The 13,174-nt window shown below is 51.3% G+C and overlaps 1 protein-coding gene across 1 annotated transcript in view; it reads right to left on the reverse strand.

Moving 5' to 3' along the window:
• Positions 1-1,653: 1,653 nt before the first annotated feature.
• Positions 1,654-13,174, reverse strand: part of PSMB8 (proteasome 20S subunit beta 8) — a 41,968-nt gene continuing 30,447 nt past the window's right edge. Inside the window, exons 5-6 of the mRNA XM_085614571.1 lie at positions 4,708-4,912; positions 1,654-1,916 (exon numbers count right to left, since the gene is read on the reverse strand). Coding sequence (XP_085470697.1) covers positions 1,828-1,916; positions 4,708-4,912 — 294 coding nt within the window. The 3' untranslated portion in view covers positions 1,654-1,827. The remainder of the gene's footprint in view (positions 1,917-4,707; positions 4,913-13,174) is intronic.

Here is a 13,174-nt window from a genome sequence, read left to right on the forward strand (position 1 = left end):
GGATTGATGTAGATCCGTTTTTGATTAGGATCAGGTCGAAAAAGTTCTTCAGGGTCCGAAAGTGGTTGTGGCGTTGACCGTTTCGGTTCCGATCTGGGTTTTTGGAGATCGGCAGAGTCTTTGTGGACTTTTTTGGGCACTGAAGATGGTTTAGGTGGTAAAGAATCTTTGGGTGCCGGTGGAGATTTCGGTGCCGAAGGACCTTTCGGTGCCGATGGAGTTTTCGGTGCCGAAGAACTTTTCGGTGCCGACCAACCTTTGGGTGCCGAAGAACCTTTCGGCGTCGGTGGAGACTTCGGTGCCGAAGAACGTTTCGGTGCCGGTGGAGACTTCGGTGCCGAGGAACGTTTTGGTGCCGATGGAGATTTCGGTCTTGGAGCCTGTTTTGGTGCCGAAGGTATTGTAGGCACAATAACATGAGGTTTGCTCGAGCCCGAGCCACCTCCAGGCTTATTTTTCTTCGGAGCCGGGCCCGAGGGCGGGGCTTCTGAAGATGATTTTCGGTCACGACTGGGGCCAGCTGGCAGAGTCTTGACCAATGTCTTTTTGGGTGGGGTTGGGGTAGGGGAGGTGGTACTCACACGCTGCACCGGAGTGATGAGGTCATCGGAATCGTCTGCCTCGGACACGATTTGAGGATCTTCGGAGTCATCTTCAGGGACATCCTGGGCAAAGATGTCGTCCGGTTCTGGAGCTGGTCTGGCCATGATGTGGCGTCGAGCTCTTCGGTCCCGGATGGTTTTCTTCGAACGGAAAGTGGCGCAGGCTGGACAGTTGGACTCGTTATGTTCCGGCGACAGGCAGAGGTTACAAACCTCGTGGTGATCACTGTGGGGGAACTTTGCTCCACACTGGGGGCATTTTTTAAAAAGTGTCCTTTCCATCAGCCGCGTCCGGAACCGGTCCGAGTGGATTTCGACGTCGAGTAATGAATATTTGAGAGTTGTTTCGATTGCTGGAAGTTTTCTGCTGGAGCGGAAAAAAGTTCATCCGAACCCAATGGCGGAAAAAAACAATCTGACGATGGAGTGGATGCCCATGCGCACTGTTGTCCAGAGGAGGAGTCACCTATCTCGTGACCAAAGGCTTCTTCCGAAGACAACAACAACCTGCAATCATCCGAGCCCAACACCAGATGGCGATCTTATCCTCAGTGTGTGATCTGCAGCTCATATGCCTCGAACACGGCGTTTCCGTGGCGATAGGGGCTTGTACATATGCCCCAATGAGTCTTGACCAATGTCGTTTTTCCTTAGAATAGCAGTGGGTGCCAACTTATACCATGATGACCTTGAATGCCAAGCTGTCCACCAAAGGAGGGGTTCCCTTTATCACCTGGTGACCCCACAATATTACATCGTCTTCTGGTGATGACCAAACCTAAATTAAAATCTTGACTATATGGAACAAGAGCATTTGCAAGTCATCTGGATACTATTGAGAAGGCTGTTGTAAACTGATGAGGCCTTCCTCATTGAGGAGTGGCTGACAAATCATAGGGGGCTTTATATATTACACCGGCTCTGCCAATTACATGTCATTCACTTGGAATGTGCCAATGCTTGTCAATCAACTCTTAAGACTAAGCATTGTAGCCCACAGTAACATTAATATTAAACATTACAAATGGATAGTCCTCACCAGTGACAGATGTGGAGGTTTGGCTCAATAAACTTTATTGATATTTTGCAGTAAGTAAAACTAGGAAGCAATGTGCGTGCTTCATGGATCAGCGTCCAGAGAACTGAGGGAAAAGGGTCTGGACATATCCGACGTCCCCCTGGATCCGGGCTTTGAAGACGGATGAAGCTGGAGTCTCCTTCCCATCTATTGCTTCTCCGATTGGTAGTGGTGAAGAAGTTCGCTGACGTCTTCCCTGCAGACTTTAATCCAGCCATCTTCCTTCATGTGGTACACTGCGAACAGAAAGATGCAAGAGAGCTTAAGCACCGTGAGATAGGAGCCTGCCAAGGCGTGAGGGGAGAGCGGGCTCTGATCAGAGGGGGCTTGTACATGGAGGGAGCTCTCCAAGGTATGAGCAGGGTTAGTGATCAGAGTGGGCTCGTACATGGAGGGAGCTCTCCAAGGTATGAGCAGGGTCAGCGATCAGAGGGGGCTCGTACATGGAGGGAGCTCTCTAAGGTATGAGCAGGGTCAGCGATCAGAGGGGGCTCGTACATGGAGGGAGCTCTCCAAGGTATGAGCAGGGTCAGCGATCAGAGGGGGCTCGTACATGGAGGGAGCTCTCCAAGGTATGAGCAGGGTCAGCGATCAGAGGTGACTTGTACATGAAGGGAGGTCTCCAAGGTATGAGCGGGCTCTGATCAGAAGGGGCTTGTACATGGAGGGAGCTCTCTAAGGTATGAGCGGGCTCTGATCAGAGAGGGCTTGTACATGGAGGGAGCTCTCCAAGGTATGAGCAGGGTCAGCGATCAGAGGGGGCTCGTACATGGAGGGAGCTCTCCAACGAATGAGCGGGCTCTGATCAGAGGGGGCTTGTACATGGAGGGAGCTCTCTAAGGTATGAGCGGCCTCTGATCAGAGAGGGCTTGTACATGGAGGGAGCTCTCCAAGGTATGAGCAGGGTCAGCGATCAGAGGGGGCTCGTACATGGAGGGAGCTCTCTGAGGTATGAGTGGGCTCTGATCAGAGGGGGCTTGTACATGGAGGGAGCTCTCTGAGGTATGAGCGGGCTCTGATCAGAGGGGGCTTGTACATGGAGGGAGCACTCTAAGGTATGAGCGGGCTCTGATCAGAGGGGGCTTGTACATGGAGGGAGCTCTCTGAGGTATGAGCGGGCTCTGATCAGAGGGGGATTATACATGGAGGGAGCTCTCTAAGGCATGAGCGGGCTCTGATCAGAGGGGGGCTTATACATGGAGGGAGCTCTCTGAGGTATGAGCGGGCTCTGATCAGAGGGGGCTTATACATGGAGGGAGCTCTCTAAGGCATGAGCGGGCTCTGATCAGAGGGGGGGCTTATACATGGAGGGAGCTCTCTGAGGTATGAGCGGGCTCTGATCAGAGAGGGCTTGAAAATGGAGGGAGCTCTCTGAGTTATGAGCGGGCTCTGATCAGAGGGGGCTTGTACATGGAGGGAGCTCTCTAAGGTATGAGCGGGCTCTGATCAGAGAGGGCTTGTACATGGAGGGAGCTCTCTGAGTTATGAGCGGGCTCTGATCAGAGAGGGCTTGTACATGGAGGGAGCTCTCTGAGTTATGAGCGGGCTCTGATCAGAGGGGGCTTGTACATGGAGGGAGCTCTCTAAGGTATGAGCGGGCTCTGATCAGAGAGGGCTTATTCATGGAAGGAGCTCCCTGAGGTATGAGCGGGCTCTGATCAGAGAGGGCTCGTACATGGAGGGAGCTCTCTGAGTTATGAGCGGGCTCTGATCAGAGGGGGCTTGTACATGGAGGGAGCTCTACAAGGTATAAGTGGGCTCTGATCAGAGGGAGCTTGTACATGGAGGGAGCTCTCTGAGGTATGAGCGGGCGCTGATCAGAGGGGGCTTGTACATGGAGGGAGCTCTCTGAGGTATGAGCGGGCTCTGATCAGAGGGGGCTTATACATGGAGGGAGCTCTCTAAGGCATGAGCGGGCTCTGATCAGAGGGGGGGCTTATACATGGAGGGAGCTCTCTGAGGTATGAGCGGGCTCTGATCAGAAGGGGCTTGTACATGGAGGGAGCTCTCCAAGGTATGAGCGGGCTCTGATCAGAGAGGGCTTGTACATGGAGGGAGCTCTCTGAGTTATGAGCGGGCTCTGATCAGAGGGGCCGCGCTGACCCCGAACCCCCCCAGCGCCGCGGCGGAATTCGTGCCGCGGCGAAGGGGTTAAATGTTTTAAAAACAAAAACATAAACAAAAAAAATGTCATGAGCAATGCCAATAGCTCTAACTTTAACAATGCCGAGACCGTTGCACTGTAAATGCTTGTTATGGATGGGGTAGTTTTTACAGCTCGGGGGGGGGGGGGGTCAGGTTGTTTTTACGGCTGGGGGGCAGAGGTTTTTTTTAGGGCTCAGGGGGATCGGGTTGTGTTTAGGGCTCTGGGGGGACGGCTTATTTTTGGTGCTCTGGGGGGTCGGGTTGTTTTAGGGCTCGGGGGGTCGTGTTGTTTTTAGTGCTGGGGGTCAGGGTTGTTTTTAGAGTTCGGGGGTTCAGGTTGTTTTTAGGGCTCAGTGGGGAGGGTCAAGGTTGTTTTTAGGGCTCAGGATGGAGGGGCTGGGGTGTGATCTTTACCACAGATATCCCTTTACTAAGTATGCCTTTACAAGGAAATTGCATGGTAAAGGAATGCGTTGTTAAGACACATTCGCTGTTGGGGCCGCGGGTTAGAGGCACGCGTGGTTTAGCCATGCATGCTTCTGTCATACAACCTAATATATACTTCTGAAACCTAAAAATTCCCTTAGCAACCAAACATCATTACCCACAGCTACGCCTTAAAAAATTACTGAACCCCACAAATAACCCTAAAAAGCCTGGGCTCCATATCTACCTACCCCTACGGCCCAAAAAAAACCCTATCACCCCAAATAAATAATAAAAAACAATATTATGTCCTATGATATTCTGATTATCAGGATATTTTGGCAACAATATTAATGACCAACTAGATTTGTGAGTCAATATTATGGTTGAACACTTTCCTAGGACACAGGGAGCCAGGTCACACAGCTCAAGTGCCAGTCGTTCTAGGTAACTCACTATTAACGTAACCACCAGAGTACGCGTCCCGGTGCGTGGCGTGACAGATGGCTCGCTGGCCCAGGTCGTAGGCCTCCTCCACTGTAAGGTCATATCGGTAGCCACTGTCCAGAACTCCATAGGCGTAGCTGTTCCCAGAGCCAGTGGAGAACAGAGGTCCAGTCAGACGCGTCCCATTGTCATCGACATAGTACAGTCCGGGGCCCTAGGAAGGAAGAGAGACGGGTGTCAGTGCCAGGAAAGAACCTGAGTGTGGGAGCCCAGGGGCCCTAGGAAGGAAGCAAGATGGGTGTCAGTGCCAGGACAGAACCTGAGTGTGGGAGCCCAGGGGCCCTAGGAAGTAAGAGACGGGTGTCAGTGCCAGGGTAGAACCTGAGTGTGGGAGCCCAAAGCCCTAGGAAGGAAGAGAGACGGGTGTCTGTGCCAGGATAGAAACAGAGTGTGGGAGAACAGGGCCCTAGGAAGAAAGAGACGGATGTCAGTGCCAGGATAGAACCTGAGTGTGGGAGCCCAAAGCCTTAGTAAGGAAGAGAGACGAGTGTCAGTGCCAGGATAGAAACTGAGTGTGGGAGCCAGGGGCCCTAGGAAGGAAGAGAGACGGGTGTCAGTGCAAAGACAGAACCTGAGTGTGGGAGCCAGGGGCCCTAGGAAGGAAGAGAGACGGGCATCAGTGGCAGGATAGAACCAGAGTGTGGGAGCCCGGTGCCCTAGAAAGGCAGAGAGATAGGCGTCAGTGGCAGGATAGAACCTGAGTGTGGGAGCCAGGGGCCCTAGGAAGGAAGATAGACGGGTGTCAGTGCCAGGACAGAACCTGAGTGTGGGAGCCAGGGGCCCCAGGAAGGAAGAGAGACGGGTGTAAGTGCCGGGACAGAACCTGAGTGTGGGAGCCCAGGGCCCAAGGAAGGAAGAGAGATGGGTGTCAGAGCCAGGATATAACCAGAGTGTGGGAGCCCGGTGCCCTAAAAAGGCTGAGAGATGGGCATCAGTGGCAGGATAGAGCCTGAGTGTGGGAGCCTAGGGGCCCTAGGAAGGAAGAGAGACGGGTGTCAGTGCCAGGATAGAAACTGAGTGTGGGAGCCCAGGGACCCTAGGAAGGAAGAGAGACGGGTGTCATTGCCAGGATAGAACCTGAGTGTGGGAGCCCAGGGCCCCAGGAAGGAAGAGAGACGGTGTCAGTGACAGGATAAAACCTGAGTGTGTGAGCACAGGGGCCCTAGGAAGGAAGAGAGATGGGTGTCAGTGCCAGGATAGAACCTGAGTCTGGGAACCCAGGGCCCTAGGAAGGAAGAGACACGGGTGTCAGTGCCATTATAGAACCAGAGTGTGGGGGCCTGCGGCTTAGGAAGGAAGAGAGACGGTTGTCAGTGCCAGGATAGAATCTGAGTGTGGGAGCCCAGGGCCCTAGGAAGGAAGAGAGACGAGTGTCAGTGCCAGGATAGAACCTGAGTGTGGGAGCCCAGGGGCCCTAGGAAGGAAGAGAGACGGGTGTCAGTGCCAGGATAGAATCTGAGTGTGGGAGCCCAGGGCCCTAGGAAGGAAGAGAAACGGGTGTCAGTGCCAGGATAGAACATGAGTGTGGGAGCCCAGGGGCCCGAGGAAGGAAGAGAGACGGGTGTCAGTGCCAGGATAGAACCTGAGTGTGGGAGCACGGGGCCCTAGAAAGCAAGCGAGACGGGTGTCAGTGCCAGGATAGAACCTGAGTGTGGGAGCCCAGGGCCCTAGGAAGAAAGAGAGATGGGTGTCAGTGCCAGGTTAGAACCTGAGTGTGGGAGCCCAGGGGCCCGAGGAAGGAAGAGAGACGGGTGTCAGTGCCAGGCTAGAACCTGAGTGTGGGAGCCGGTGGCCCTAGGAAGGAAAAGAGACAGGCATCAGTGCCAGGATAGAACCTGAGTGTGGGAGCCCAGGGGCCCAAGGATGGAAGAGAGACGGGCGTCAGTGCCAGGATATAACCTGAGTGTGGGAGCCCGGGCCCTAGGAAGGAAGAGAGATGGGTGTCAGTGCCAGGATAGAACTTGAGTGTGGGTGCCCAGGGGCCCTAGGAAGGAAGAGAGATGGGTGTCACTGCAGGATAGAACCTGAGAGTGGGAACCCAGGGGCCCTAGGAAGGAAGAGAGATGGGTGTCAGTGCAGGATAGAACATGGGTGTGGGAGCCCAGGGGCCCTAGGAATGAAGAGAGGTGGGTGGAAGTGCTGGGATAGAACCTGAGTGTGGGGGTCCAGGGGCCCTAGTAAGGAAGAGAGATGGGTGGCAGTGCCAGGATAGAACCTGAGTGTGGGAGCCCAGGGCCCTAGGAAGGAAGAGAGACGGGTGTCAGTGCCACGATAGAGCCCAAGTGTGGGAGCCCAGGGCCCTAGGAAGGAAGAGAGACGGGTGTCAGTGCCAGGATAGAACCTGAGTGTGGGAGCCCACGGCCCTAGGAAGGAAGAGAGACGAGTGTCAGTGCCAGGATAGAACCTGAGTGTGGGAGCCCAGGGCCATAGGAAGAAAGAGAGACAGGTGTCAGTGCCAGGATAGAACCTGAGTGTGGGAGCCCAAAGCCCAAGGAAGGAAGAGAGACAGGTGTCAGTGCCAGGACAGAATCTGAGTGTGGGAGCCAGGGGCCCTAGGATGGAAGAGAGATGGTTGTCAGTGCCAGGATAAAACTTGGTTGAGGGAGCCTGGAATCAATCATAGAAGGAAGAGAGACGGGTGTCAGTGCTAGGACAGCCCTGGGAATGGATCAAAGCAGCGCTGTATCTGAGGCATTCATTCTACAGTGTCCTGATGATGATCCTTACAATTGGAAAGGATCGAAACGTCGACGACTTTGCTTTTAGACCCTTTTTTGTGTATTTAAGTTGACAGGGGTGTCCTTTGGTAATTTGAATTGTTTTTTGTGTATTTAAATTGACAGGGGTGTCCTTTGGTAATTTGAATTGTTTTTTGTGTATTTAAGGGTGTCCTTTGGTAATTTGAATTGTGACATAAACAAATGATTTTCTATTTTTGTCACGTTTGTTTGCCTGAACACATTAGCATGTCTGTTTCTTTTGGCGTTAGTAAACATTATATCTTTTAATTTTACATATTAACACATTGTGTCATTACTAAATTCATTCTAGTTACTTGTGTCAAATTGTTTCACTGTAGGGACCGTTGTTCCTTTAAAACTACAGTATTTTTGTATAGCAGAGGTGTGTATTTTTACAATACAGGTGATACACATCCTATATTTTCATGATGCAGGCAACGAACGTGAACCGAGCCCCTTGTCTCCTAGTGGTCAGCCCTATCCCAGAGTCCTCTGTGCAACGAAGGCTATAGAAGTCCTCCAGGTAGCCATCCAGGGCTACCATTGTTGTAACTCTGCATAGCCGCGACCCACCGGTGATACTTCTGACTGTGTGTGAGCATGGCACTGCAGCTTCCGGCTCAAGAAGGACCCTGAGGTTTCTTCTCTTCACCCAGCTCTCTGGTTGGCCGAGTGTGGTCTTCCTGTTCCAATGGCCATGGACTAACCATGTGTCCATCCCTGTATCTGTAATGGTTCTCAATGTATCACTGTATGAAGGTCCAGTTTGACCCTAATACAAAACTCCAATTCCTCAGTCTCAGCTGGTGAAACAGTGGAAGTCACAAGTCTAGAACACAAAAAGTTGGCTGGCGAGGTGTGATTAAAGATGGTGCCCAAAACCCATCCCTGCCCAGAATGACCCACAGGCATACTTGGAATTCTTATAGGGAATAATACTGTTTATTGGTGCCCAATACACCACAGTCTGGTCTCTCAGTATCACTAGGACTCTTCAGCCCTCTGAGCCATCGCTGCCTGTCAAGAGGGCGCGGTAAGTACTGTCTCAGAAAGGGAACTCTGGCACTGGATTACCTTGACAGATTCTCAGTCACTTGGGCTGAAACCCACTCAGATGCCTCTCTTTAGAACTAGAGATGGCAAGTAACTAGAACAAACGCAAGATGCATCATATATATTTCTTTATTAATTTGCTTGCTATGTTTAGAGCCTCTGTCAGTCAAGAGGCCACTTTTCATCTCTAATTATAGTACTCTATCTTATGAGTTTCTTCCTGAATCCAGATGTCTTCAGTTTTGAGCACTGAAGAAGGCTGGGCTGCATTGGTCCAGGGGGTCAATGCCTCATGCGAGGGTTGATCCCAGTGATGGCTACAAAGGACCTTGTCCTGCGCTTCATCTTAGAAAGGCTACAAGGGTTCTTTCAATCCTCAGATCTGGACGTAGAGTGTTCCAGAGTTGTGCACTCTCGCCGTGACGTGCTCTCCCTCCCTGAGTTTTCTTAGTGAACCTTATTCGCGTCACTACATTTGCTCTGCTTGACCTCATGGTCTGATCAGGTATGACATGCAGAGTCAGCTGATGAAGGCAGACTGGACCAGGTCTGCTGTGTGATCTGAAGACCGAACACAGACGCTTAAACCTTACTTTGTGCTACTGATAACCAATGAAGCTCTTTGAGAACAAGGCAGTGATTCGTTTGTACATGATTAAGAGTCCAAGGTGTTTCTAAAATTGATGCCAATGCTAGGATTGCAGAATACAAAGGCTGGGTAGTCTTGATTCCACCCCATACCTCTTTCATCCACCACCAAATGTTGGAGACACTTCCTTTTGGGTTTGCGCTTTCCAGTAGTCCAAGAGTATTGTTGATGTGGTTAAAAAGAATCATATCTCTAATCTCGCTCAACGCAGTGTTTTAACTACAGCTTTGGCGGGCACTGGAGCAGGACCCAGTTCCTCGCCATATGAGTATAGCACACACTGTAATGTAATGTAATGTAATGTATGCATCTTGTAAAGCGCACTGCTGCCCTGAGGCGTCCTGGCGCTGTAGACCGCTGGGGAACCCGTCCTGGCTATCCCTGTGAGATGGTCCCTCCTGGGTATCTCCAAGGTGAAACCAGGCATCCCCGGCGAATGTGGGGGGCCGTTGTGGAGATGAGGCAAGCTAATGCCCAGAGTTGCCGAGTGTGATCCCTGGTTAGAGTAGGCACCGAGGCGAGAATTATCGAGTCCACTGGCCCTGGTCCACGACCCTGCCGCGTTGGGAATTGAACCCTGGTCCCGGGCCGTCCTCTGCTTCCGGGTCTGCTGCCTCTAACCAGTGAGCCACACCACTCCACAGCGGGCGAGTCCTCCGTAAGAAGGGGGCAGGTCGAGCACGATAGGAGCTTCTGGCATGCCTCTTCCTAAATATGCCTCTTCCTAAATGGAATATGCTACTTACCAGTATGCTTTTGTTCTTGGCATGTAGAGCTGCAGAGCCACACACTAAGGATAAGATCGCCATCTGGTGTTGGGCTCGGATGATTGCAGGTTGTTGTTGTCTTCGGAAGAAGCCTTTGGTCACGAGACAGGTGACTCCTCCTCTGGACAACAGTGCGCATGGGCATCCACTCCATCCTCAGATTGTTTTTCGCCATGATGGGAAATGATGGAGTGTATAAGAAATAAAGAGAAAGGATGTCCATGTGTAGTGTCTAATTAAGACAATGCTGGAACAGATACAGGTCCCGGGGAGGCGGTTTGGCGTGTGTGGCTCTGCAGCTCTACATGCGGTTTCAATTGAACCAATACAGCTTTTGGTTTCGGTTTCGAAGAAGGGAAACCAGCCGGTTTGGGCATTAATGGCTGCCGCTGAATGTCCGAGGCCGGGCCCGAGGGCGGGGCCGAAGAACTGCAGGATAGGTCTTGGGTAAGGCCCGAAGGCGATCCCTCGACCGGAGCCATAGACTGTTGCACTGGGCTTTCCTCAGTCTGTACGGGTAGGCCTTGCTCGTCACCGGAGCTACTCTCTTCGGCCCCTAAGGCCTCATTGTAGTCTCCTACCTCGGTGTCGTCTTCATCTCTGCGAAAGAGTGTTTCGTCGACGTCTTCCGATCCGGAGTCATGTTCGGAAGCGGGACTGGAGGGTAGGTTCTCCACTTCTTCGACATCTTCGGTCTCGGCGCTGAAGATGTCGGCCGGGGCCGGTGCCGCTTGCTGCGCCTCGAGTCTCGACGCTCGTCGATTCCGGAGAGTCTTCTTGGATCGAAATCGGGCACAGGCCATGCATGTAGATTCGTCGTGATCCGGTGAAAGGCATTTGTTGCACACCGGATGGACGTCGATGTGGGGATATTTCGCATTGCATACCGGACACCGCTTGAATGGTGTCCTCGATTCCATCGTCGATGTCGGGTCGATGGTCGGGCAAGATGCGAAAAAGTTGGTTCTGGAAGTTAGTAAACTAACAAAGATACTATCGATACCGATCGGGAACAGTACCGACGCGAACTAAAGGCCTTTTGGCCTGGAAAAAGTTTTTCCTAACTTGAGTCAAGATAAGCACATCCGAACCCAATGGCGGAAAAAAACAATCTGAGGATGGAGAGGATGCCCATGCGCACTGTAGTCCAGGGGAGGAGTCACCTATCCCAGGATACTTCGAAGACTCTTCCAGGACAACAACGTGCAAACATCCGGACCCAACACTAGGCGGCGATCTATGCACAGATATGAATTCAGCAGCCCACATGCCTCGAACGTAGCATATTCCGTTCGAGGCATATGAGCTGCAGATCACACAATTAGGATAGACTATATAGCAGTGTCTCCTCTAGCGGTGGTCACCTGTATCCGTTGCAGCAGTTTGGAATAGAGTTTTTAGGACAGCCTGGCCTACTGAAGCTTGTTGTTTGGATTGCACATCAACACAGTAATGCTTAGTGAAGGTGTGTGTAGTAGACCATGTGGCTGCTTTGCAAATATCTCCTAAGGGGATGTTCCCTAAGAATGCCATAGAAGCCCCTATTTTACGCGTGGAGTGCGCCCTAGGGGGAACTGTAAGAGTACGTTTAGCTTTTTGGTAACATATTTGGATACATTTAACTATCCACCTGGCTATACCTGATTTTGAAATGGGGTTGCCTTTATGTGGTGGAGATAAAGCAACAAACAGTTGTTTGGTTTTGCGAAAAGGTTTGGTTCTGTCGATGTAATAAAGCAAGGCTCTTTTAACATCTAAGGTATGAAGGGCCCTCTCAGCTACTGAGTCTGGATTAGGGAAGAAGACTGGCAGCTCGGCCGATTGGTTAAGATGGAAAGGGGAAATGACTTTTGGTAGGAATTTTGGGTTTATCCTAAGAACCACTTTATTACGATGTAGTTGTAGGAATGGTTCTTCAAGAGTTAAGGCTTGTATTTCACTTACTCTTCGCAGGGATGTGATTGCGACAAGGAAAGCCACTTTCCATGTTAGAAACTGCAGTTCGCATTTGTGCATTGGTTCAAATGGGGGACCCATGAGCCTTGTTAGAACAATATTAAGGTTCCACACTGGGGAAGGTGGTAATCTTGGAGGAGTAATTCTTTTAAGACCTTCCATGAATGCTTTAATGGCTGGTACCTTAAAGAGGGGCAGGTGTTGTCTATTTTGCAAGTAGGCTGCTAATGCCGCTAGGTGTAGACGTATAGAGGAATATGCTAAATTGCATCTTTGCAAGTGTAGTAAATAGCAAATGATGTTTTGGATGGAAGCATCTAGTGGACGTATGTCATTGTTAGTGCAGTAAATGGCAAATCTTTTCCATTTTGTCGCATAACACGCCCTAGTAGTAGGTCTTCTGGCTTCTTTTATGATATTCATACAGTCTGCAGGAAGGTTGAGGTACCCGAACTCTAAGACTTCAGGAGCCATATTGCCAAGTTCAGTGTTTGAGGATCTGGGTGTCTGATTTCTCCATGGTTCTGGGTTAATAGAGCCGGGGAGAGACGCAATTTTTGATGTGGGACTAGAGATAGTTCCAGAAGTGTGGTGAACCAGGGTTGACGGGCCCAAGTGGGAGCTACTAGGATGAGTGTTAGCGACTGTTGTTTCAGTTTGCGTACCACAAATGGAATGAGTGGGAGAGGCGGAAAAGCGTACGCAAATCTGCCTGACCAGTTCATCCATATTGCATTGCCCTTTGACTGTGGGTGTGGAAACCTGGCGGCGAAGGTTGGGCATTTTGCGTTTTCTTGTGTGGCGAACAGGTCTATGTCTGGTTGTCCCCACTGTTGGAAGAATGGGAGTAGGACTTTGGGGTGTAATTCCCATTCGTGTGTTTGCTGTGTGTGGCGACTTAGGAGGTCGGCCACCTGGTTCTGAACCCCTGGGAGGTGTTCTGCTAGCAGGTAGATGTTTTGGGGAATTGCCCATCTCCAGATTTGCTGTGCAAGTTGGGATAGTTGGAGAGAATGTGTCCCCTCCTGCTTCTGTATGTAATACATTGTGGTCATGTTGTCCGTGCGGATGAGGACAGTTTTGTTTTTTAGATGCACGTGGAAGGATTTGAGTGCTAGGAATACCGCCAGAAGTTCTAGGTGATTGATGTGGAGTTGTTTTTGTTGAGTGGTCCACCTGCCCTGAGTGGTGTGTTGAAGGAGGTGGGCTCCCCACCCCGTGAGAGATGCGTCGGTGATCAGCACAATTTG

Source organism: Triturus cristatus, chromosome 1_1 (genome assembly GCF_964204655.1).
Source record: "Triturus cristatus chromosome 1_1, aTriCri1.1, whole genome shotgun sequence".
Lineage (NCBI taxonomy): Eukaryota > Metazoa > Chordata > Amphibia > Caudata > Salamandridae > Triturus > Triturus cristatus.